The sequence below is a fragment of the Cervus elaphus genome, chromosome 23, assembly GCF_910594005.1.
Source record: "Cervus elaphus chromosome 23, mCerEla1.1, whole genome shotgun sequence".
Taxonomy (NCBI): domain Eukaryota; kingdom Metazoa; phylum Chordata; class Mammalia; order Artiodactyla; family Cervidae; genus Cervus; species Cervus elaphus.
The window spans coordinates 70,806,225-70,833,150 of record NC_057837.1 but is presented as its reverse complement, the minus strand read 5'-3'; the positions used below and the strand labels follow the sequence as shown (position 1 = coordinate 70,833,150).

Genomic DNA, 26,926 nt, shown 5'->3' with positions numbered 1-26,926 from the left:
GTTTTCTGGGTCCTTGGGGAATGCCTGAGCCATCAGAGAGACATCATCTTATTTATAATACATTCACTGTTCAAAGAGCTTTAAAACATTTTTTTTTTCCTATTAGGAGTATTGTTTCTATCTGTTGAGTCCATGAGTGTTTGACATTGGATGACTTTATAAAACATTCTACTAATTGGATTTGTTAAAGCAAATAAATCAAACGCTAATTGGAACGTGCCCTGCCATTATTTTTGCTTACTGAATTAGATATAATGGTGTGAAGGCCTTCTTATCATATTTGTGCACTTATTTAAACACCCCCTTGGCACACACTTCTGCAAATTCAATTAGATATTCCAAAAAGGAATTCAATTTATGCCAGGCTGGTTTACATTCATTCCGGGGGCAAGACTCGCCTGCCCATGATAGTCTGCCCACGATTAATAAGCCACTTAGATATTGCCCTGCCTTCAGAGACTCTTGTCGGCGCGAGGGCAGCATCTTGATGACTTGGGGGCTGTGGGGCTTTATGGCTTGAATGCGTGTATCCACAGAACAGGACTGGCTTCATGGGTGGGTCACTTGTGCACTCAGCCAGGGCCTGGCACTTGGAAGGGCCCTGTGCTTCGTCTAATGATCTACAATGGTCATGTTGAAATTCTTAATAGTTTTTAAGCATATGGCTTTGCCTTTTGGCTTTGTGCTGGCTCTCCCATGAACGTAGTAGCTGAGATCTCCCTGGTAGACTTTTTGGCTAAGAAGGGGGTCCTTGATTTGAGTCTTGGCTCTGCCGTTGATTGATTGGGTAATGTTGAGAATGTCACCTGCTCTGGCCTTGGTTTCCTTGTCTGTGAAGTAGGAGCACTAGTCTTTACCCGTTAAGAGCACATGCTCTGATGTCGGTGAAGTGCTCTTGCATATGAACAAGTTCTGTTCTGAGAGCGCTTTTGTAAGCCCAGCTTGTTCATAAGTCCAACAAAGTTAGCCTAGGTACCCAACCAATGCAATTTGCTATATAGCGCTGTCAATTCTAAAGGAACTCAATCATTTATAGTCACTGGAAGGACTGATGCTGAAGCTGAAGCTCCAATACTTTGGCTACCTGATTCGAAGAGCCAACTTATTAGAAAAGACCCTGATGCAGGGAAAGATTGAAGGCAGGAGGAGAAGGGGTCGACAGAGGATGAGATGGTTGGATGGCATCACCGACTCAATGGACATGAGTTTGAGCAAGCTTTGGGAAGTGGTGAAGGACAGGGAAGCCTGGCATACTGCAATCCATGGGGTCACGAAGAGTCAGACATGACTGAGCAACTGAACAACAACTGTGCTATAGTAGGTTTATAATACTTTTCACACAAGTAACACATTAAAAAAAAAGATTTTTAATCTTTAAGTACCTTGAAAAGTACAGTAGTACAGTACAACTGCTGGCATACAGGGACTGGCATCAAATGATTAGGCAGGAAGAGTTAGGAAAAGGAGGTGTGGGAGGTGGTAGAGCTGAAGAATCGTCAGCAATAGGATACTAGTAGGGATGGGCGAGGTGCAATTTCACTCACGCCTGACATTGATGGCACAGGTTCTGGTTCCTTGATGGAACCAAATGCATGTTCACGTCTTTGAAAGTTTGCAACTTGAAGGTTCAAATGTTGGGGACTTAACTGTATTTAGATCCAGTAACCTTTGGTGCTTCTCTCAAGCCTTTATCCTACAGGCTGGGAATGTAGCTTCGAAAGGAAGACAGTGGATGACATGTCCCCCCTTCCACTTCCTGCAGGAAGGAAGAAACGTTCTACAACTGAGAAATGGGAAGGAGGTGTCAAAAGCACATGACATCAAATGCTCAAAGGGTGCAAACACGGTACTTTTCCGTGACCGTGTTAAAATTGTAAAATTTTACGGGATCAAAGCAGAGGTTAGCCAACTAGAGCCTCCAGGCCAGTTCTGGACTTTCACTGATTTTGTACTCCATCTGCAAAGGAAGATTGGTTTTCACATTTTTAAATGGTTAGACAAATCAAAAGAAGAATACTATTTTGTGATATGTGGGAATCATAGGAAATTCAAAGTGCAGCATCAGTAAACCCAGTCTTATTAGCAGACAACCCTGCCCCTCTTTCTGTGTGACTTGTGGCTGCTTCTGCTACAGTGGCACTGCTAAGTCTTAGTGACGGAGACCAAGGGTCCTTCCGTGGTGGGCAGAATGCCAAATTGGTCTCCACAGTTACTGGCCCCTGGTATTTGTGTCTTGTTTAATCCCCGTCCTTTGAGAGGGACTGGGATAGGATAGATTTCACCCTTTTCTAGATTTTTTTTGATGTGGATCATTTTTAGAGTCTTTATTGAATTTGTTACAATATTGCTTCTGTTTTGTATTTTGGGTTTTTGGTTGGAAGGCATGAGGGGGTCTTAGCTCCCCAATCTAGGATCAAACCCGCACCCCCTGCGTTGGAAGGCAAAGTCGGAACCACTGGACCACCAGGGAAGTCCCAGATCTTACTCTTGTGATTAGGTTATGTCACTGACCAAGGTGAAGGGGTTTCACGGGTATAATTAAGGTCCCAAGTTGGCTGACTTTAATAAAGAAGATGATCTTGTTTGGGTAGGCCTGACTGAATCATATGAGCCCTTAAACAGGATGGAGCCTTGCTCAGGAAGAGAGTAGAGAGGGTTTATGGCAGGAACTGTGGGTGGCTCCTAGGAACTGAGAGCAGCGCTTGCATGATGACCCCCAGAGGTCAGGAGTGAAAGTGTTAGTCACTCAGTCATTCGGACTCTTTGCAACCCCATAGCCCAATAGGTTCCTCTGTCCATGGGCTTCTCCAGGCAAGAATACTGAAGTGGGTAGCCATTCTCTTCTCTAGAAGCCCCGATGCTATAATTATTATAAGGAGCTGAATTCTGCCAAACACCCTGCAAAAGTTGACCTGGACTCCAGAAAGGAAATCGGGTCTCCTGTTACCTTGACCTCAGTCTTGTGAGGCCCTGATATGGTGCAACCTGGCCTTCACTTCTTACCTGTGGAAACCAGGAGATAAAAAAATCAATGGGTGTTGTTTTGAGTTTGTGATAACGTGTTGGTAGCAAGAAAAAACCAATACACCTGCAACGTGAACATCTTTACTGTCTGACCATCTATAGAAAAAGTTGGTTGACCCTTGTCTTAGGGAGTGGGGTTGGTAAGACTTAACTTTCATGCATTTGTGTGTGCATGCTCAGTCATGTCCCAACTCTTTGCGACCCCATGGACTGTAACCTGCCAGGCTCCTCTGTCCATGGAATTTTCCAGGCTAACACTAGAGTGGGTTGCCATTTCCTCCTCCAGGGGACCTCCCCGACCCAGGGTTCAAATCCTCTTGCATCTTCTGCATTGGCAGGCAGATTCTTTACCACTGCACCATCTGGGAAGCCCACTTCCATGCATAAACATACATATAGAAATATTTTTAAAAATGTATATATTTATATACATACTTACATAGCTCAAGTACAGTGCCTCACATGGAGCAGAAGCCCTGCAAACCTTTAGTTTCTTTTCTGAACTCAATTCTGTTTAAGAATACACAGGATCATATCTGAGAAATGCAGAGGCAGACACATTTATATTTTTATTGAATTTCTATTCCTCTCATTTTCAAAAGAGGAGCTCATGTTTAAAAAAAATCCTGATTGGCACTATAAACTTTATTTATGCTTTAATGTATCTTAAAGTATGTATCCTGCACTATTTTTACTTCCCTTATAGATGCTGATATGCTATACATTACCAAACCCAAATGGATTTTCAAAATCCAATTTCCTTGCTACCGTTTTCCATTTCTCTGTTGACTTTTTATGCTTGACTCACATCAGAGCATCTGGGGCCTTTACTACATTTTGACCTCAACCTGTCCAGGGAAATAGCTTCTCTGTCCCAATGTAGGGAGATACTGCTGAGTCCTCAGCTTATGGCCGTGTCCACAGTTATTTTGGTCTTCTCCCAACTGGGACATGTGCTTTGGAGGCTGAGCCCAATTCTAGGGGTGGGGGTAGGTTTAGGAGACTTTTGTTTTCTTCCAAATTAATGGTGATGGAGTTGACATCAGTTGAGTGTGGCCGCTTTAAAACGGAGTGAGGTGAGCATCCAGATGACTATCTTTTGGGAATCTCTCCAGTTGTAAGCCTTCCCCAAGTAGCCTGCCACAGACACCTGTGGTCTGGAGCCTCTTCCCGCAGGTGTTACGGTACCAAGGAATTCCACCAAGAGAGGTAAATATAATTTGTGAAAGAGCAGGAGGAGCTGCAATAAGACTTAGGAGCATGGGTCTAAATACTTCATGCTGAGGATCCACAGAAAGCTAGCCTTCTTTTCCTTCTCCTCCTTCCCAGAGGTTCTCAGTAGCCAGTCCTAGTGCCGGTGAAGTGGCTCTGCATCTCTGTGGCTCCTGAGAGTTTCTAGGTCTCTCTGAGTCTTTGGAATCCTTAACTTTGACCACTGGAATGTTCCTTTGCGATCTGTCTTGCACACCAGAAAGTGAAGGCCTGAAAAGGAAGAAAGGAGGTGAGCTGAAAAGGCTGTACCCCCTGGCAGTGTAGATTGCTGCCAGAGTGTATAATCTGAAGCTCATAACCCCTCTTATTTCTCAATGTGTTGTCTGAGAGGAAGAAAGTCCAGGGAGAATTGCTTACAAAACATGAATCAAATATGTTTTCCCCTCCCGAATAGCTTTCAAAACTTATCTCTTGGTTGAGTCAGGTCGACAGGGAACAAGTCTCTAGACTGTACCGTATTGGGTTCCAGTGAGTTGCTTTTCCTGAATTGTATGTTTGGTTGATGCTATCAGTTTATATTGAGAGTGATTATGAGAAATAGTCTCATGAAATTGACCACGCACCTCTTGCATGGATGTTGTTTCAGATATTGTGCATTGTGGGATGGTTGATTTCTGTTACCAGTACCCCTGTGGAGAAGTTCTTGTGTGATCTAAACACCTGGAATGATTGTAATTTACCAGAGTTATTTGGCTTTTATTGTCTGAACACAGAGTATCCAGTAACTGAACAGATTGTCCTTTTTCTGCTGGCATCTGGAAGCTCAGAGTCAAATAGGTGACTCCCTTTCAGCAGGCGGGCTTGTAGGAAATGGTGGTGTGGACTTGAAACTCTCTCCTTCAGTTTGCTTTTTGCTGTCTCATGATGTATTTCCTGCTTCTGTGCTTGTCCATCATCTGTGGCTGGACTAGAGTTGTGACCTCAGCAGGTTGTTTAACCCCTTAATACATCAGTTACTTTACACTTAAAGTAAGAATTAAAAAATCTACTTCACAGAGTCGTGAGGATTAAGTGAAAACAAACATGACCTCAGCGGTTTTCTGTGATCAGTGCCTAGTATATTACCTGACACAGAGCAAATACTCAACAGAGCATGCTTCTTATATTACTCAGCATATGCAAGGCTCCACTACAGTAATAACTAAACGCTAAGATATCAGTGGCATTAAGACTAGAAAAGTTGACATTTTGCGCCTGATGTGTTGAACGTCAATATTATTGGTCAGGTGACTGGGTGACTCTTTTTCAGTGAGTGTCTCAGGGATCTAGACATCTTTCTTTCTTTGATGCTCCTGTCTTCAAGTACACCTTTGAAGGTCTTTGTAGTAGGGCAGGTGAGAAGGATTGCTGGTAAGAGATTATTTTTATGGACTAGTGTTGCACATGTGGACATCACTTTATGATACATTTCCAGGGTTTACTACGTTGTCTTCGCCTTATGCAAAGTGGCCTGGAAATGAAGAGTTCTCATGTGTCTTAGAGAGAAGACCTCAACAGTTTTCCAGGGGCCTAGCATCATCTTGGCTGTATGTTCCGCTATAGCCCTGGAGGCTGATCTCGTTTTGGATGATCAGTCAGCTCTTCCAGTGAACGCTTGAGATGCTGCAGGCTCCCCACTTACCATTCAAGCACAACGGGATCGGGATGCTGTTGGTGATATTGCCTTGGTTCATTTATCTCCCACAGGCCGGGCTTGGGTGAGGCAGGAGCGCTGTGAGGAGGGGAGAGGGCGGCCCTTCCTGAGCAGTTGGAACTGTTGCTGCTGCCCTTTCCTAGGTTTTAAATGGAGTGTGTTGTGTCTCAGATGTGTGGCATTCACTCTGCTGTTTTGGTCAGATGCAGTCAATAGAGGGAGTGGTTTGGAGAGGCTAGTTCGGAGTTTGTCCGACAGGCAGCATGGGGAAGGAGCTTTCTAGGTAGAAGTGGCGAGTGTGAGACCAGAAAGAGCAGGTGGAGTGTGGGGACTGCTGTGGGCTCACTGTTACTGAATGTAGCTTGGGCTCTGTCTGGTATCCCACTCAGTTTTAAAAGATGTTCTTTATTGCGGTAAAAGTCACATAATATAAAATATCCTATTTTAACCGTATTTAACCGTACACTTCAGTGGCATTAAGCTACATTCACATTGCTCTGTAACTCTCATCCACCACCTTCAGTTTTCTTCTGCCTAAACTGAAACCTTGTCCGCACTAAACACTAGCCCCATCCTTCCTGTTCCCTGGTCCTTGGCATCTACCCGTGTACTTTCTGACCCTATGAATTTGACTCTTCTTAGTACCTCGTATCGGAGAAGGCAATGGCACCCCACTCCAGTACTCTTGCCTGGAAAATCCCATGGACAGAGGAGCCTGGTAGGCTGCATTCCATGGGATCGCTAAGAGTCGGACACGACTGAGTGACTTCACTTTCACTTTTCACTTTCACGCATTGGAGAAGGAAATGGCAACCCACTCGTGTTCTTGCCTGGAGGAATCCCAGGGACAGGGGAGCCTGGTGGGCTGCCATCTATGGGGTCGCACAGAGTCGGACACGACTGAAGCGACTTAGCAGCAGCAGCAGTACCTCATATAAAACAGTCTGACACAACTTAGCCACAAACCCACCACCGCCACCAGGTACCTCGTATGAGTGGAATTGAACAGTGTTTGTCTGTACCTAATATATATTGGAATGCATTTTTAAGGTTAACTTATCAAATAGATTGTACCTTCTTTTTAAAAATTTTTTATTTATTAATTTTTTTTTCTGGTTCATTTGTTGTTGTTTAGTCGCTAAGTTGTGTCTAACTCTTTTGGGACCCCGTAGACTGTAGCCCCCCAGGCTCCTCTGTCCATGGAATTCTCTAGGCAAGAATGCTGGAGTGAGTTGCCATTCCCTCCTCCAGGGGATCTTCCTGACTCAGGGGGTCTCACCCACATCTTCTGCACTGGCAGGTGGTTCCCTTACCATTGAGCCACCAGGGAAGCCCGTTGGATTTTTTAGTCAACAGATACTTCTTCAGCCCCTCCTCTATGCCAGCGCCATTTCCCAGCCAGTCTAAAGCTTACTGTCTAGTGGAAGCTGGTTGATTGCACCTGTCCTTGCCTTTCAGAGGTCACCCTTCTTCACTCTATCTCAGCTGCAGTCTCCTCTGCTGTCTGCCCTGACCTTTCCTCTTACCTCTTGGGACTTCCATCTTTGTCTGTTGACCCTTATCCATCCACATTGTCCACCCATTCTTCCCTTAGTTCCCCAAAGCACCAGTGACATGGCTGCTCTTTGCAGCCAGCTCTTGCTGAGGGCTTGGGTGTAGTGGAGGGACTTCACACTACAGGACAGGGAACTGTTGCCAATTCATGGTCAGAAGGGCTTCCTGGACCACACCAACCAGGGATCCCCTCAGACAACCCAATGCCAGCCTTCGTAGCACATTTGGAAATGCAGTTACTCACTGGTTAGCTTATTTACTGCCAGTTACCTCACTCATTCTAGTGATGGCAAGCCTCTTATAAACCACTGTATAGATAGCACCTTGTTCTCTGCTAGATCTACCCTAAAAGCTCGATTAAATAATTGTGAATGAAAGAATGAATACATGGAAGCAAACAGAAATTTTAGTTTCTACCAGGGCCCCAATCATATCCCATCACAGGAAATTTCTCACTGTCTCTCACCTTCTGTAGGTGTCTGCTTTACATTACTTTTCTTGGACCTCTCTCTCCCTCTCTTTTCCTTCTCTCTATAGGTGTCTATACTGCAGGTTCCTATTGCTGTCTAGTGTAGAGCTATTTAAAACTCTGAACTCAAGCCCCAAACTTGCACTACCAAAATAGATTCAGCCCTCCTTTGTCCAGCCCGATTCACTGGGGCTGCTAAAGACTGACTCTTCCAGGTTTCCACACTCAGAAAGAAAGGGAGTGGAGAGAGCTTTGCCTTCATAGGTTTACTTTAGCAGTGTTGTGACTATATTCTGTACCTGATCTGTCAACAGGCCTTCCACCACTGTCAAGCAGAGGAAACCCCAGGTCTAGGTACAGAAGGGTTTTGACCTTTGTTCTGATGGAGAAGAGGGAGTGATATTACATGAGGCTGCAGACACAGGCAGGGGTTAGTAAGGGATGGTTTCTGTATGTGGATCAGAACCATGGATGTGGTTTGGATGTGTGATGGGGAACCAGTGTCTGTTTAAGGAAGGGAGGTGATGGTGTGATGCGGTCTGAGCAGTAAGGAGACAAGAAGGGGCGCTGGAAGTGTGGACCAGCATGTAAAGCTCATTCGTGGTGGTCTCTCTCCTCTGTACATCCTGCCAGCTCACCCTGGAGGGCTCTTCTTCCTGCTCTGTGCCAGTGGAGATGCTCCTGAACTTCAGAGCCCTGATTATTTCTCCCCTTCTACCTCCCCTTCCAGAATATAGTCACCTTTTGCTTCTCTGTGCAGACCAGCATTTCCTGGTTGTAGCCCCTGTTCTATACGTCACATCTCTCTAAGTGTCACCTGGAGGGAACTTAGAGGCCAGAGCGTGTGCTCAATCCAGTTTACACAACTCATTGTAAAGTGCTGGTGGTGGATGGCTTGGGCTTTTAGGGAGAAGCTTTAAATACTGCCAGCCTTGACTTCATTATCTTCCTGGGGCACAATTGTCTAATTCTCTACAGATTTGATTTTTACTCCACAGAAGCTACTCTTATAGGGAGGGAGGTGGGTGCTGAGAATTTTTGCTGTGCCAGTTACTTTCCGTATATTACTCCATTTTATCCTCCTGATATTTCTGCCAAGTGGATCTTCCCCTCCGTATTCCAGGTAAGGAAACTGAGACACAGATGGTGAAGCATCTGGTCCAGGCTGACCTGGCTTTGTAAAGCTGAGATCTGTGTCTCGTTTTGCAGGGCTCCAAAGCTGGTGCTCGGCCCGCTGCCTCGCAGCATCTCTCCACATTGGAGGAAGCAATTACAGAGGCATGCCGTGGCATTCATTTTTTCTACTTAGATGGAGACGTTGCTGTTTACTTTCTCAGGAAGGAAGATTGAAATCAATGTAACTAGCCTTATTAACTTTTTTAAATAGGGGGCTTGCAGATGCCACTGTCTTTCCTTAGAGCACCAAAGCAAATATAAAAATCCAATTTGCTTGCTTTTAGGAAAAGAAAATCTCCACCAGAGTTTAAAATTCAAAGCTGTAAATGAAGAGCCGCTGAGACGGGGGTAACGAACCAAGCCTCAGACGTAAGGATATATTTACCCATGTCTCTTTTGTCTGCAGGTGGCTGTTCCTTTGAGGAGCACTATAGCAACTGTGGTTATAGCGTGGCCCTGGGGACCAGTGGGTTTACCTGGGAGCAGATTAACACATGGGAGAAACCAATGCTGGACCCAGCGGTGCCTACAGGTACGTGACCAGCTGTGCTCGGGGCTCTGATGGGGGTGGTAGCTTTTACAATGGCTCATGGGGAAGAATTTTATTCTGGGTTTAGCTGTTGGGGAGGGCAGTAGGTAACTCTGTTGGTAGTAAGTTCACCACCCCCCAGAGGTATGCAAACCAAGGCTGAGTGCATTCTTAAGGGTATGATAAAAGTCATGTGTCATCTGGATTCAGGAAACTTTTAGATTTCTTTGAGCTTTGAGATTCTGAACTTTAGCTACAAGTGAGGCATCCCTGAATTTTGTTTGGGAGTCTGAGAGTAATGGGACCTTAGGGGAAGAACACTTCTCCATATTTGAAGTCATTTCTTTCCTTCTGGACTACACAGACACAGCTGGTAAATATTCAGGGAGACTTCTACAGTCCAACTATTACTGATAAAGTTGATGTCCCAACATCCTGAATGCCAAATCTATTCTTTACCAATGGGACTGAAGGCCTCATATACATTCCTGATGAATACCTGCATGAAACAGGCCTGTGAGAATTATAGCCAGTGTATTCCAGGGAAGGTGTGCCTGGAGGAAATGCTTTTGTTCTAGTTGGGCCTTCAGAGGATTGGAAGATGGTCATCTACACTGGGCTGTGCTGTTTGCTTTATTCAGGTCTCCAACTCAAATGCTAACCAATTCTGGAAACCCTGTCTTAGACACACCCAGAAATAATGCCTTACCAGCTACAGGGGCATCTCTTAGCCCAGCAAGTTGACACACAAAATTAACCGTCGCACCATGGATGGCCTCAACTCTCCCCAGCACTTCAGTTGCCATCAGACATCACTTAGGAACTTGATGTACGTGACCCACTGCACAGCTGCCTTGTCTTAGCTGCTCTGAGAGGCAGCTTTGCCAGGATGTCTTTAAGCTGGAGACAGAAAGGTGTGCAGAGATGTCCAGGTGAGGCTGAAAGATGTCCAGCTGAGGGTGTGACCAGTGTGACCATATGGACTCTGAGTTTGGCTCCAAAGCAGGAGGCTCATATCTTGGCTCTATCTTGTTCCTATTAAGGACATCAATTGCTTGTGTACCTTTCTCCTGAATATAGCCGTAACCCACCAGGTATCGTAAAGCTGTGACATGGTACAAAACCGAGCTTTTCAGATATGGTAGGATCCTACTTTACATGCGCAGAATGACCAAAACTACACAAGCTGGTTAGTAAGGTGACCATGGGACAACCTCTATGCCTGTTGTCCCATCATAATTTTTTAAAATGCAGACTTTTACTCTCAGGAATGTCTTCGTTTGTGTAATAGAATCACTCTTTCCATTAGAAACCCCAGGATTGTAGCATGCCTGTGCTGAAGGTTACTTACCAGGTCTTCTGTGCTCTGTGCGGCCATCCTTGATGTGGGCCAAATAAATTCAGATCTTATGAAAAGTTAAAGTGTTAGTTGCTCAGTCTTTTCTGACTCTTTGCTACTGGACAGACTGTAGTCCACTAGGCTTTTCTGTCCATGGGATTCTCCAGGTAAAAATACTGGAGTGGGTAGCCATTCACCCCTCCAGGGGATCTTCCTGGCCCAGGTCGATCCCAGGTCTCCTGAATTGCAGGCAGATTCTTTACTGTCTTAGCCACCAGGGAAGCCCTCAGATCTTACAGTGCACCTGTGTATGTGTTCTATGTGTGTTTGCACACACACAGGCTCTTCTGGCCCATCTGTAGACCACTAGATGCCCTAGATGCCCATGCAGGCTCTCCAGACTCAGCATCTCCCAAATTGAACTCTTGATTCATCTCCATCCACTCACGCTTTAGTGCTCCTTGTCTCAAAAGGCCACTTCATCACTCTGGTGCTGATTCAGAAACCCAGGGGTCACGCTTCTCTCGTCCCCCTGTCCTCCTCCCTCTCCTTGTCAATCACTCCATCCTACCCCTTCACCTCCTGAGCCCATCTCAGGTCTGCTCACGTCCCTCCATCTCTGCCACCACTGCCCTGGTGCCATGCCGTCCACCCTTGCCTGGGTCACAGGTAGACTTTCACACCGGCTTTTCAGCTTCCTCTTTTTTTTTTAATTATTTCTTTTTTAAAATTAATTTTTATTGGAGTATAGTTGCTTTACAATATTGCATTAGTCTCTACTGTAGAGCGCTGTGCAGCGAGATAAACCAGCCATACACGCACATGTGTCCCCTCTCCTTTGTATTTTCTTCCCGTTTGGGTCCCTGCAGGGCGCTGAGTAGAGTTCCCTGCGCTACACAGTCTGCTGTCATTAGTTTATCAATAGTGTTTATGTGTCAGTGTCCACCTCCCGTCCCTCCCACCCTCCATTGTCCACCCCTTGGTGTCCTATGTTTGTTCTCTAGATCTGTGTCTCTATTTCTGCTTTGCAAATAGGATCATCTATACTCTTTTTCTAGATTCCACATACATGCATTAATGGCTTCCTCTTTTGACTTTAATCCACTCTCTGCACAGAAGCCAGAGGTTGTTCTAGAATGTAGGCCTGTTCACATTAACTCTTCCTTTCAATGCCCCCACCCAGCCTCTGCCTGGAATCTTTTTGAGGCTTTCCTCTTGCTCTGAGAGAGAAGACCAATACTCAGCTGTGGCCTCCGAGGCCCTGCAGGCCTGGTCCAGCCTCCCCATATCATGATCTCCCCCGTGCTCACTTCACCCTGGATTTTATCACTTATATGACACTGAAAGATGAGCTCCCAAGGTTGGTAGGTGCCCGATTTGCTACTGGAGATCAGTGGAGAAATAACACCAGAAAGAAGGAAGAGATGAAGCCAAAGCGAAGGTAACGCCCAGGTGTGGATGTGACTGGTGATGGAAGTAAAGTCCGATGTTGTAGAGAGCAATATTGCATAGGAACTTGGAATGTTAGGTCCATGAAACGAGGTAAATTAGAAGTGGTCAAATAGGAGATGGCAAGAATGAACATCGACATTTTAGGAATCAGTGAATTAAAATGGGCTGGAATGAGCGAATTTAACTCAGATTACCATTATATCTACTACTGTGGGCAAGAATCCCTTAGAAGAAATGGAGGAGCCCTCATAATCAACAAAAGAGTCTGAAATGCAGTACTTGGGTGCATTCTTGAAAACAACAGAATGATCTCTGTTCGTTTTCAAGGCAAACCATTCAATATCACAGTAATCCAAGTCTATGCCCCCAACCACTAATGCCAAAGAAGCTGAAGTTCAATGGTTCTATGAAGACCTACAAGATCTTCTAGAAGTAACACCCAAAAAAGATATCCTTTGCATTATAGGGGACTGGAATGCAAAAGTAGGAAGTCAAGAGATGCCTGGAGTAACAGGCAAATTTGGCCTTGGAGTACAAAATGAAGCAGAGCAAAGGCTAACAGAGTTTTGCCAAGAGAACGCACTGGTCATAGCAAACACCCTCTTCCAACAACACAAGAGAAGACTCTACACATGGACATCACCAGATGGTCAACACTGAAATCAGATTGATTATAGTCTTTGCAGCCAAAGATGGAAAAGCTCTAAACAGTCAGCAAAAACAAGACTGGGAGCTGACTGTGGCTCAGATCATGAACTCCTTATTGCCAGATTCAGACTTACATTGGAGAAAGTCTGGAAAACCACTAAGCCATTCGGGTATGACCTAAATCAGATCTCTTACGATTATACAATGGAAGTGACAAATAGATGCAAGGGATTAGATCTGATGGACAGAGTGCCTGAAGAACTATGGACAGAGGTTCGTGACATGGTACAGGAGGCAGTGATCAAGGCCATCCCCAAGAAAAAGAAATGCAAAAAGGGCAAAATGGTTGTCTGAGGCATTACAAATAGCTGAGAAAAGAAGAGAAGCAAAAAGCAAAGGAGAAAAGTAAAGATATTCCCATTTGAATGCAGAGTTCCAAAGAATACCATGGAGAGATAAGAAAGCCTTCCTCAGTGATCAGTGCAAAGAAATAGACGAAAGCAAGAGAATGGGAAAGACTAGAGATCACTTCAAGAAAATTAGAGATACCAAGGGAACATTTTATGCAAATATGGGCTCAGTAAAGGACAGAAATGGTATGGACCTAACAGAAGCAGAAGATATTAAGAAGAGATGGCAAGAATACACAGAAAAACTATACAAAAAAGATCTTGATCACCCAGATAACCATGATGGTGTGATCACTCACCTAGAGCCAGACACCCTGGAATGAAAAGTCAAGTGGGCCTTAGGAAGCATCACTGTGAACAAAGCTAGTGGAGGTAATGGAATTCCAGTTGAGCTATTTCTAATCCTAAAAGATGATGCTGTGGAAGTGCTGCACTTAATATGCAAGCAAATTTGGAAAACTCAGCAGTGGCCACAGGACTGGAAAAGGTCAGTTTTCATTCCAATCCCAAAGAAAGGCAATGCCAAAGAATGTTCAGACTACTGCACAATTGCATTCATCTCACATGCTAGCAAAGTAATGCTCAAAATTCTCCAAGCCAGGCTTCAACAGTATGTGAACCATGAACTTCCAGATGTTCAAGCTGGATTTAGAAAAGGCAGAGGAACCAGAGGTCAAATTGCCAACATCCGCTGGATCATCAAAAAAGCAAGAGAGTTCCAGAAAAGCATCTACTTCTGCTTTATTGCTTATGCCAAAGCCTTTGACTGTGTGGATCACAACAAACTGTAGAAAATTCTTCAAGGGTTGGGAAGACCAGGCCACCTGACCTGTCTCCTGAGAAATCTGTATGGAGGTCAAAAAACAACAGTTAGAAATCGGACATGGAACAACAGACTGGTTCCAAATTGGGAAAGGAGTACGTCAAGGCTGTATATTGTCACCCTGCTTATTTAACTTATGTGCAGAGTACATCATGCGAAATGCTGGGCTGGAAGAAGTACAAGCTGGAATCAAGATTGCCGGGAGAAATATCAGTAACCTCAGATACACAGATGATACCACCCTTATGGCAGAAAGCGAAGAAGAACTAAAGAGCCTCTTGATGAAAGTGAAAGAGGAGAGTGAAAAAGTTGCCTTAAAACTCAACATTCAGAAAACTAAGATCATGGCATCTGGTCCCATCACTTCATGCAAATAGATGGGGAAGCGACGGAAACAATGAGAGGCTTTATTTTTTGGGCTCCAAAATTACTGCAGATGGTGACTGCAGCCATGAAATTAAAAGATGCTTGCTCCTTGGAAGAAAAGCTGTGACCAAACTAGATAGCATGTTAAAAAGCAGAGATATTACTTTGCCAACAAAGGTCCATCTAGTCAAAGCTATTGTTTTTCTATTAGTCATGTATGGATATTAGAGTTGAACTATAAAGAAAGCTAAGTGCTGAAGAATTGATGCTTTTGAACTGTGGTTTTGGAGAAGACTCTTGAGAGTCCCTTGGACAGCAAGAAGATCCAACCAGTCCATCCTAAAGGAAATCAGTCCTGAATATTCATTGGAAGGACTGATGGTAAAGCTGAAACTCCAGTACTTTGGCCACATGATGCAATGAACGGACTCATTTGAAAAGACCCTGATGCGGGAAAGATTGAAGGCAGAAGGAGAAAGGGACGGCAGAGGATGAAATGGTTGGATGGCATCTCTGACTCAATGGACATGAGTTTGAGCAAGCTCTGGGAGTTGTTGATGGACAGTGAAGGCTGGCGTGTTGCAGTCCATGGGTTCGTAAAGAGTTGGACATGACTGAGCGACTGAACTGATTAATTGAGAATGTTCCAGACCTTTTTCTGCCTCAGGAACTCACATAAGATTGGCAGCCTCTGTACAACCTTTGCCTGCCCTGTTCTCTTGTTCTTCCTCTTTGTATCTCCACTCTTGCATCACTTCCTTAGGCTGGTGCTCCCTAGATGCTCCAGGCTGGGTCACCTCTTTCTGTAAATGTTCCCCGTTGCACCCTACACTTTCCCTCAAAACATGCATCACTGATGTTACTTGTTCAGTGTATGTTGTATCCCCAGATGAGAAGTTCCATGTCAGCAAGGAGCATGACAGTCTTGTTCCTGGCTTTATTTTTAACGCTTAAGTCAACGCATCATACACAGTATGTATGAAATAACAATTTTACTGGATGCATGCATGGATGGATGGGCAAATAGTCTTTATCAAGTGTTTCTTTGATGCAAGAATGAATGATAAGCATTCTTAAATGCCTTTGGGCCTTTTATTAACTGATCACACATTTAAAATCTTCCTTATCATCCTTCCATTTTATAGATCAGGAAAGCAAGGTTCCCCCCAGCCGAGGGGCACTGCTGCTTCTCCCACCACGACACTCTCGCTCCTGGAAGGAACAAGCCTTACTTCTGATCTTCATTTTCTCAGCCCCTCATTATGGCACAGTGGCGTTTCATAAATATTGGAGTGTGCTAATACAAACTTTTGAGCTGTTCTAAATAGAGGCATTTGATAATGATCACTGAAATTATTCTGTCATGATGCGCCTGTGGATTTCAGCAGCTCCGCGTGCTTCTTAGGCAGAGAGGCATGAAAGTGAATTTGGATTAGGCGAAATTGTTTGTTCTTCTCTTGGGCAAAGACGGAGATCTTCCTCTTCCTTGGGTACAGCCAGCAGTTTCCATCCTCTTGGAAATCTAGTATGATGCCATGTATTCAGATGTCCCCCGAGCTTTTACTGAGCCCCTTCCGTGGGTCAGGCTCTGTGCTAGGCTCTGGGTCAGTCCGCCCATGCCCCTTGGGCACTTCCCTGGCACATAGGACGACCTGAACTCTTCACCATTCCTGCCAAGTCTTGGATGACCTAGTGCCTTTTCTGAGACCCTTTCCTGCTCTCTCAAAATGCTCCAGACACACTGGTCGTGTTTTCAGTTCCTGCCTGACTCAGGGCCTTTGCGTGGGTTGTACCTTCTCCCTGCAGTGGTTGTCTCTGCTCTTCACTTGCCTGGTTTCCTCAGGTCCCAGCATCACCCCTTCTCAGGGAGATGCCCCTCCTTGGTCTGTCTGATGAAGGACCCCCTTGATGTTCTCTATCATAGCATCCTGTTCTCGGCTTTGAAAGTCCTCATCATAGGCTTGTTTTGGGCCAGCTTCTTCCAGTCCTACCCCGTAGCCCACTGACACTGGGCCTTCATCCCTCTGCCTCAATTTCTTCATCGTTAACATGGGGACCAGCGTGAGAGTTAAGTGGACTGGGGTCTGTATGAGTATCAGCACACAGTAGGGTTCATCCGTGCTGCTTTCCTTAAGTTCTTTTCTGCTTCTTACAGGCGTCTGAGACTGTCAGTCTAAGTCCACCTTGGAACCTTGCCCCTTCCTTCAAGCTCACCTGACCCTAGACGCTGGTTTGCACAGGTGACCCTTTCAGCAGGAGGTCTGCTGTGGCCCCTGATGGGCCCAGAGAGGCTTTTCCATACCCAGGATACATGCTCCTCCGAGGGAGGTCACCTCCTCCATCTTCTCTGTTAATTTAGTCCACACTCAGCATCTGTCTTTCTCTTTCCTCATCCCTCTCCTTGAGAAAAACCCTCAGGCTAGCTAGCATTCCATGCTTCACATCTGGTTTCATCCCCTCCTTGTCTTTGCAGGGTCTGTTACAGACAGTGGGTGTTATCGCACCCTCAGACCCTCCATCTAAGCTTCCATCTTGCCCAGGGAACTAACTGGAACTGCCTCTGGTTCCCAGCTGTGCCATCCCCAACTTTGGCATGAGTTTCCACATATTGGCAGTGAGGTCCAGCCTTGGGCCCTGCTGGAGGGTTTCTGGGGGGCTGAGGGAAGATGGAATTGTCATCAGCTCTCTTTTAGAGGGGCTGAAGCCGGGAGGCAGTGGGCCTGGGAGGTTTCCTTCTATTTCCTTCTGATACTTGTAGAACATTAAGTGTCAGAATGAACCTCAAGTTGCAAACCCAAGTGCAGGAGAAATGAGGCATTTGCATCAGCCTGGATCTGACCCTGAGCCTCCAACGAATGAGATTACATTGTAGTTGTTATTTGACCTGCCCCTTTCCCGAGGGGTCTATAAATGTCCTGGGGCTTCAATAGGTCCTTGTGGTTTCCTCTGAGAAGCTTGCTGTTGCATTCCTTGTGGTCCCTCTGGGTCCAGTGATACTGCTGCTTTTTCCCCAGGCTTGGAGCCCTTGTCCTGGGTCAACCCAGCCCAGATATCTCACCCAGAATCTCTTTTGGGGGCTCTCTCCTCCTCAAGTATTGCCATTGGGCAATTTGGGGCCAACAGATCCATTTCTTTCCTCTTTTCAGTGTAGAAACTTCTTCCCTCTCCTTCCTAGCCCTCAAAGCCACAACTCGTCTTAGGCCAGCCTTTCTCAGACCCACAGCATAATGTCTTTAGAAAGTTTAGACCTTAAAAAAAAAAAGGAAGAAAGAAGGAACCCTTGATTCAAGAAGCTTCTTCTCTCCACCCTGTACAAATCTGTAGAGCAGAGAAATACAAAGAGCCTAATTAGCTATCCGATTGGAAAGGACAGGGGTTGGAAAAGATCCAGAGTAAACATACACATGTACAGACAGGAATATTTCAACCACTCAGCTGCTGTGGAAGCAGGCACGGATCCTGGATGGTACTGGCTTTTCCTTCATGCCACTGGCCCCTTGGCCAGTTCACTCTAATCGCTAATATTTATAGTTCCTGCCAGTTCACTGGAACTGCTAATATTTATAGAGAGAAGGTTGGGGTCTGTTATGGGTTGGATTGTGTTCCCAAAGAGATAAGTGGAAGTCCTGGTCTTTGGCACCTGTGAATATGCTTGTATTTGGAGCTAAGGTCTTGGCAGATGTAGTCGGCACAGATGAGGTCGTGCTGGTTATCTGGAGCCCTCGCAGAGTGTCTCTGGTGGAGGAGAATTGACACATAGGCACACACGGGAGAAGGCCATGTGAAGCCAGAGGCAGAGACTGGAGTGATTCATTTCCAGGCCTGTACTTGCTGTTTGGTACCTGAGCTCAAGGATTGCCAGCAGACCCCAGAAACCAGAAAAGGCAAGGAAGGGTTCTTCCTGGAGTCTTTGGGTGGGGGGGTTGTATGTCCCTGCTAGCACCTTGGTTTCAGACTCCTGGACTCCAGAACTGTGAAGGAATGAGTTTCTGTTGTCTTAAGCCTCCTGATTTGTGGTAATTTGTTACGGGGCAGCTCTGAAAAACTATTCCTGGGTCAATTACACATCTGTACCCTGACCCTGTCCCCTTGGCTACGTTTAGAATTCACACCAGAGTTCTGTCAGTACTGGGGCTTTTGGTCTCTTTTAAAGGAACTGGCGTTGACTGTGTGATCACTCTAAACATTAATTGGGTTAGGCATTGTCCTGTACATCTCATCTAACATGGCACCATCCTGTGAATTCTGAGATATTGCCTCCTCTTTATTCTTGAGAAAACCAAGCCCCATAGTGATGAAGTGATTGGTCCAAGGTCATGTAAATTTTATATGAAAGAGGAGCCAGGCTTCAGCCCCAGGATAGAGACATATGTATTGTATACCTGGTGCTGCCATCAGCTGAACATCTTCTAAAGTTATTTCTATGAACAGTCATGATTCATGATGGCAAAAATAATGCATATTCATTGTAGAGAACATGCACAATAGGAATTGCTATAAAGAACAAAAGTCATCTGTGCACACAAACTTACATAAGTAATAATCTTTCTATATAATGCTATTTTTAAGAATTTTCCCAGGGCATTATATATTCCTCAAAAGCATGTTTTCTAAAAGCTTCAGAGTCTTCCATTCCAATGACTGTTCTGTGATTGATTTAGCCACCTTGTTGTTGCAGGCTTAAGTTCCTCCTAGTTAATGTGACTCTTCAGTCACATTGCAATGGGTGTTTTTGTACAGAGATCTCTACGCTCATCTCCAACAGGAGTTATCAAATCTGCTTTCATCTATCTGTCTATATTTCTGTACTCCCTGGTGTACCAAATGCAGAATAGTTGTGTATTATTTTTGAGATCTGGAGGAGGAACATCATCCACATGTCAAATGTGGAATCCTGGAAATTTGCCCATGAGTTGATATGGGGAAAAATGCTTGTGAATTCTGAAGTCCTACATACAAGTCAGGAACTGGTAATGGTCCCCTGAGTGCAGTGCATTCCAGCTTTTAGCACAGCAGATGGAGACCTTCTGGGGATGAGCAGGAATTATGTTCTAAATAGTAATCAACCAGAGTAGCCCAAGCACTGGCTAGTCAAGGTGAACATCAGTTAGAAAAAGCAAGATGGGCTCTCCCTACCGGATGAATAGCGAGCCTCTTCATCGTCTGTGTGCTGAACTCCTGTTCTCCATGTAAGCTGGGGTGCCAGCTCCCATTTTACTTACGTGGAATGCCGGTGCCTGGGATGTAGGAAGTAGCAGTGAATGTTAAATGACCTGCTCTCACTAATAACTGGATATTCTTCTGATATGACCCCAGTGTCTATCTCCAGCCTCAGCCCCCTCTCTGGCCTCTCCTCTTACCTTGCCTTTGCTGAGTAATCATAGGAGAGAAGCCTTCATGATTTTGTTTTGCGAGTCCAGCCTCCAACCCTGCTTCCTAATTTGGGGACTCTCATTGTGTGGGATCTTGGTGGATTGTGGAGCAGGTTGCTGGCAGGTGAAGGTGCTAGAAATTTACCACCCCCAACAGCCTGGGTATGGCTGGGCTTGTGACCTGGATTCAGCCAGGACATATCATCTAGGAAGGATGAGTTAGCAGTCAGAGGCTTGTGTAGTAGGTGTGTCCGTGGAGGGGCAGTGGGGCCACAAAAGGTTGTCCTAAAAAAGGTTGCTGAGCTACCTCCTCCTTGGTCCTCTAGAACCACCATAGTTTTTGCTTCTTTTTCAACCTGTCCTTCAGCTTTCTGTTCAGAAGGAGACTCCCAATATTCTTCCAGACCATTCAGTTTTTGAGACAAATTGTCATTGCTTTTTCTTGTTTTTGACCACAAACACTGAAGACCATACCATCAGGCCTCTGGTTCAAGGGCACCTCCTGTTCTACCTCTTCTTATTGATAGAGGATGTCAGCTCTTCCAGGAAGTCTTCCCTAATTCCTCTGTGCTTTTATGACTGAGTTTATGATTTATTTTCCCTGATTCCTCATTAAGACTGTGAACTAGTTGAGGGCATGGGCTGCCTCTCATTGGTGAATTTCTTGTGCCCTGCATGGGGTTTAGAATAGGGTAGTTGGTCCATGTGTGGACTAAATTGCCACTGGGATTATTAGTATTTGGAAAATCAAGAGAGAAATGATGTCTGAAAATTTGTGGAAGAACCATGAGAGGCTGCTTCTTTCTTTGGCGTTTTTCACAGGACCTGGAGCATCTGTAGCTTTCACACCCCAAATACCTCCACTCAGCTTGTTGAGGCTGCGGCCTGGCTGGTCAGGCCTTCTTTGATCTGGAGTTGATTCTTGGGGAAAATAAAGGGACCCTGGGGATTATCCTGTCTTCACTCTGGGGCCTCATCCACTCTTACACATGTGTAGGTTGGCTTGTGACCCATGAAGAGGCTCCCCGTTGGAGAAATGTGACTTATTTAAAATCTGAAACTGCTGTGTTTTTTTTTTTGTTTGTTTTTTAATGTCATGTTTACATTAAATTGATCAGGAAGAATGGTGGCCTTAATCACTCTTGATATTATGATTGATTGGTTTAAAGCAATAATCTCTTATGTTCCCATTTAGTTACTGTTGAGTCAATACATTTTCCCCTCTTTAATGATAAAATATAGTATATTCATTCTTAAAGAAATGCTGAATTTGTACATACAAATAAATGAGCTTTCTCCACCCCTGTCTTTGTTCTCTCAAATATTACTGTCAACAAATGGATGTGTGTCAAGAAAGAGAGGGAGGGAGAAAGGGAAGGGAGAGAAGGAGGAGGAGGAAGTCAGAGCATATATGTATTTGATTATAGTAACAAAGATAGTAGGAAGTGATATTTGTATTGTATTTATTGTGTGGCAGGTACTATCCTAAACACTTAAAATATATTAGCTCATTTAATCCTTGTAACAGTCCTCTGATATAGATATTATGATCTTCATTTTACAAATGAGGGAACTGGAGGCACCAAAAGATAAAGGACTTGCAGGCTTGCTGTGGAGCTGGGATTTGCCTGCAGGATGTATGGCTTCCAGCCCCGTGGGCCCTACAGTCAGTTGCCTCACTCTGGCGCCTCTTTAGAATGCAAGTCCCGTGTAGGGTCGTGGCTCCCGCGCAGCTGGGCCATTGGTCTCTTTTCAGACCCTTGTGTTCAGATCTAACTTTCACCTTCCAGGGCTGCTTGGTATCCCATTGAATACAGGCACTGTAGTTTGTTTAACTGACACCCAGCAAATGGCAGTGAGAGAAGAAAGGATAAAAGCCAAAATACACCTCAGATACTCAAGTAAAAGGCGAGATCTCTGCCTCCAAATAGCTCTCAGAAAAGTACTTACAAAGCATGTCCTATCATGGGATGCTTTTTTATGTTCTGTGAGCTATAAAATTAATTGGGAAAATGACGTCACCCTGTAGTGAGCCCAGTCAGTGCTAGTTTAGGACACTTACAGGGATGAACAGAAGTGGTAGGGGAAAAAGGCAAGGGAATTGAAGACAAGTTTAGTAGTATTTTTCAAGGAGAGACCAAATAATGACAAGCTCCAAGAATAGCTTGGAAAAGTTACAGGGGATCTTTGCAGTGGTGAGACTTAACGTTTGTCAGATAAATGGGAAAACATATCTGTTCTAATACTCACATAGATGCTTGCCTTGACCTTCAGTTTCCTATGACATCATACCGGGATTAAAAAGTATTGTATCCAAATGGTATCAATGAATTAAGGTGATGTAGACCCATGCCGCTCAACTAAAAAAGTGCTTCCTCTGATGACAAACCAAGATGTCACTGGCAGATGTGAAGAGTTTGAAAGTTTCTATTAATATATGGGAATGGATCATAAACCACTGTTTTGGGAGCAAAATTTTGTGCTATTTGGGTTGCTTTAGTCTATGAGATACAGAGGAACACACTTTTTTTTTTTTAAATTGACGTGTCATTGATTTAAAATATTGTGTTACTTTCAGGTTACAGCAAAGTGATTCAGTTATCCATGCATATTATTTCAGATTCAATTCTATTATAGGTTACTACAAGATATTGAATATAGTTTCCTCTGCTATACATTAAATTGTTATTTATGGAACACACAGCCTTTTAAATAACAGTTGTCAAATTAACAAATATCTCTAGGCTTAAATAAGGAGAGACTTTATTTGAAGGATTATTGCAAGAGGACGGGACAGAGTCTACGGGAACAGGAGGAAGCCTGTTATTGCAATGTGGAGGATACCCCCCAACGCACACACCATGAGATATGCAAGGGTCTCAAAGGTCAAGCAGAAAAGAACTTTTTTTTTTTAACAGAGAGAACAGAGTGAGCCTAGAAAGAACCATGCATGGAGAAGTGGAATGCGCTGGTGACAGATAAACCACTGTTCTTTAGCTAATACATGTATACCACTTACTGGATGACGTTCTAAAGGCTTTATGTGTTTTTAACTCTTTTCATGCTTCAGCACTACTGCTGGGTACTGTTATTACCCATATTTTACACATGAAGAAACTGAGGCCCAGAATATTGAGGAACTCACCTCATGCTTAATAGTAAACAGAGGAGCTGAGCTTTGAATCCAGGCAGTTTGGTTCTAGAGTCTGGGCTCTGAGCCCCGACTTATTTTTGAGGTAATATGTTATCCTATGAAACGTGATTTAAATATGGATGTGTAATAAATTTGTTATTGTAGGACTCCATAGTACTAATTTAGATGCCATTTGGCTGCTTTATTCACGTGTGGAAAACTGAAGTTGCCTGAAACCTTATTGTGGGGTCTTCTTTTTGAGAGAATGAGGGGGAAGCCCTACGTCCCGTCACTGAGGGTTGACCATCCTGCTGGCTTGTTGAGTTGACTGAGGCCATCAGTGTCCACCTGAATGCAGACATAACCAGCCTGTGTGTTGTTTTGAATGGTTTTTCAGAAGGGAACATCATGGATGTCTCAGGCATTAGAGACATCTCACTGGACTCCCCTCATGCCTCCTCAGTCTCCTGCTGCTTCCACCCCAGCCACTCCCAAGACAGCCTGAGAGGAAGGTCATGGTGATGCCAGCCCAGAGCAGTGGGTGCTGTTTTCTTGGTTTGTTTATCTGATGGGGCTGTTTCTCCAGAGGCCGGGGGTCCTCCAAGTAAACACCTTCTTTTTGAATATATGGATTGCCTTGTCTTCAATGAGAAAACTGGCTTTCTTTGTGTTTTGAAAATGATAGTAATTTGAATTGTAGTTCAAGTTGTTGAATTGTAGTTCAATATATTATGAGAGATTTGATAAGAGAAGGAAAAATTGTAGTTTAATTTAAGCACAGTTTTTTGGGGGTAATTTAGTGAAATAACATGGTTCTGTGACTCCATAATATAGGGTCCAGTAATCTGGAAAGCCCAACAGTACATTGTAATCCTACTTGGGAGTATCCTGAACCTACAGAGTCCAATACGATGGCCACCAGCCTCATGTGGCTGTTGAGCACTTGAAATATGGTTGGTCCTTTATGTGTAAAATACACACCAGATTTTAAAAAAAATTTTAAAAATCTCATTTATAATTTTTATATTGACTACATGTTAAAACAATTGTGTTTTAGACATACAGGGCTTCCCAGATGACTCAGTGATAAAAAATCCTCCTACCAATACAATAGATGCAGGAGACATGAGTTTGATCCCTGGGTCAGGAAGATCCCCTGGAGGAGGAAATGGTAACCCTCTCCAATATTCTTGCCTGAAAAATTCCATGGACAGAGGAACCTGGTGTGCTCCAGTCCATGGGGTTGCGAAGAATTGGACATGACTGAGCAACTGAGCACACACACATTTTAGGTATACTGGATTAGATCAATAATTATTTAAATTAACTCGTTTCTTTTACTTTTTAACATTGCTACTCCAAAGTTTAAAATTAGCTACATGGCTAACATTATATTTCTGTTGTTCAGTGCTGTCCTATATTTCCAGATTTTGACTGGACCAATAGCGCTCCCACCCACAGGGATACTTTCCTTCAATGATAAAAACAGCTGGCATTTACCAAGCACTTATGATGTGCCAGGCATTTTAAATGTCTTTTCTCCTTTATGGTTGACGTCAACCCTAGGTAGTATCAGTACCATTTTGTTCCATATTTGCACATGGGGAAATGGAGGCATGAAGAGATTAAGTAACTTGACCTGAATCACAGAGGTAGTTAATGGCAGAGACGGGATTTGAACCAAAGCCGCCCACCAGTGGCTCATGCCGATGTCTCCCAGCATTACCACCTTTTGTAACACTCACGTAGGACTTTGTCCCTGCCTCGCTGTGCCGACTGACCCTCTGAACCTTGTTTTCCTGACTGAGGAGTAGTCTGGGGCATCGCTGGGGCCCCTTCGGTGCTTTCTTCCTTTGTTTTCTTTGCATTTCCCCACCAGGACCCTGATGAGGCTGGGAGCAGGCCTCTGGTTAGCCTGGCCCTCTGTCACATGGGTAGGGGGATGTCCCAGAGGGCCTGTCCCAGCTCTGCCGCTAACCTGAGACTCTCAGCAGGCCAACAGTTTTTCCTCTGTGCTTCCTTTATCCTTTTCTATGAAATAAGTTTAAAAATAAGGAATCCTGAGTTGTAGTCCTAGCTTTGCCATTAACATGCTGTGTAACCTTGGGACAAGCACCACCTCTGTTTACCTTACATGTTGAATGGGGCGTCAATTTCCTCTGACTCTAGCATTCTTTAATTTGTAATTTGTGATTCGAAAAGAAAAGGAGACCTTTTTTAAATGTAGGAATTAACTGATAACATTTACAAAATAGAACATCTGTGAAAAATTCTTTTGTCCTAGAGACTCTGCCCCACCCCCCACCCCCTCCTGCTGTCTGCTGTCTTCCTATCTGTCAGTCATGAAGCTACTTGTGATTCCTGAAGGAGAAATTTGTCTTCATGAGTGTGTGGAGATGGGGCCCAAGAAGATAAGTCTCCCAGATGAGTGGACGGTACTTGCTCCATCCTCAGACAGGTCAGCAGAGCTGTAGTGATTGACCCCGTGCCCCCCTTAGTATCATGGGTGCATCTTTTCAGATTTAAGTTTCCCACAATTGCTGATTAGTGAGACATTTGGTCATTGACAGAAAATTTCCTTTTCTTTCTTTTTTCTAAAAAAAGACATCCTGTTCTTCTTCTATCCCCTTCTTAATCCCTCTAGTATCCCCACTGTGCTCTGGGCTAACACTTTACACTTCAGCTTTGGAAAGGAACAGTTGTTCAAACAGTTTTAAAAATCTTCCTCGAATGTTCCAATTCTTTTAAAATTGCTTTCTTACCTGAGTGTTCATCATTAACTCAAGTTGTACTTTCTCAGATTTGAGATCATTACTCTTTATTAGTGAAGCAACTTGTTAAAGCTACAGACAAGCAAAAGTATTCTATGCCCTTTGTTAAGAGTGTTGAGAGTTTTCAAGGTTAGAATAAGATTTATAGGTGGAAAGAGGCTTTTCAGCTATAGCCGCTGAAACATATAAGCATGATGACTCTGTTAGTTGGGATTTAAGTGGGAAAATAGAAACCACCCTAGGTATTTCAATCAAGAAGATGTTTGATGTTGGGTATTATAAAACCTCTGGATAGTCTCATAAAACCTTGGGAAACCCTCACATATGGTTAAGTAGTCTTCAACAAGATGCAAAGATGATGTGATTGAGAAAGGACAGTCTCTGCAAAGATTATGTTGGGAAAACTAGATATCTGCATGCCAGAGAATGAAGCTAGACTCTTATCTTATACCATAACAACAAAAATATGTAAGAAATAATGATCTATGTGTGCTTACCATACTTAAAAATTAACTTGAAATAGATTAAAAAGCTAAAAACATAAGACTGAGACAATGAAACTCCTAGAAGAAACATAAGAGGAAACCTTCATAATATTGGCCTTGGCAATGATTCTTTGGATTTAATACCAAAAGGAGATTTAACAAAAGCAAAAATAGACAAATGGGACTGCATCAAACTTAGAAACCTCTGTGAATCTAAGGAAGCAATAAACTAAGATGACCTATGGATGGGAGAAACTATTTATAAATCTTATGTGTATGAAGAGTTAATATCCAGAATAGATGAAAAACTCTTACAACCCAACAATAAAGAAGCAAATAATGATAGAAAAATGGGCAAAGGGCTTGAATAGTCACCTCTGCAAAGAAGATAAGTAGAAGTAACCAACAGACATTTTAAAAGATGTGCAATAGACCATTAGAGAAATACAAATGAAAACCACAATGATATA

At 44.0% G+C, this 26,926-nt stretch overlaps 1 protein-coding gene across 12 annotated transcripts in view; it reads left to right on the top strand.

Moving 5' to 3' along the window:
* The window catches only part of PTPRT (protein tyrosine phosphatase receptor type T), a 1,101,260-nt gene that overhangs the window by 307,970 nt on the left and 766,364 nt on the right, over positions 1 to 26,926 (top strand). For all 12 annotated transcript variants that reach the window (XM_043884333.1, XM_043884327.1, XM_043884332.1 and 9 more), the window contains exon 2: positions 9,535 to 9,660. In XM_043884333.1, the coding sequence (XP_043740268.1) occupies positions 9,535 to 9,660 (126 nt within the window). The remainder of the gene's footprint in view (positions 1 to 9,534; positions 9,661 to 26,926) is intronic.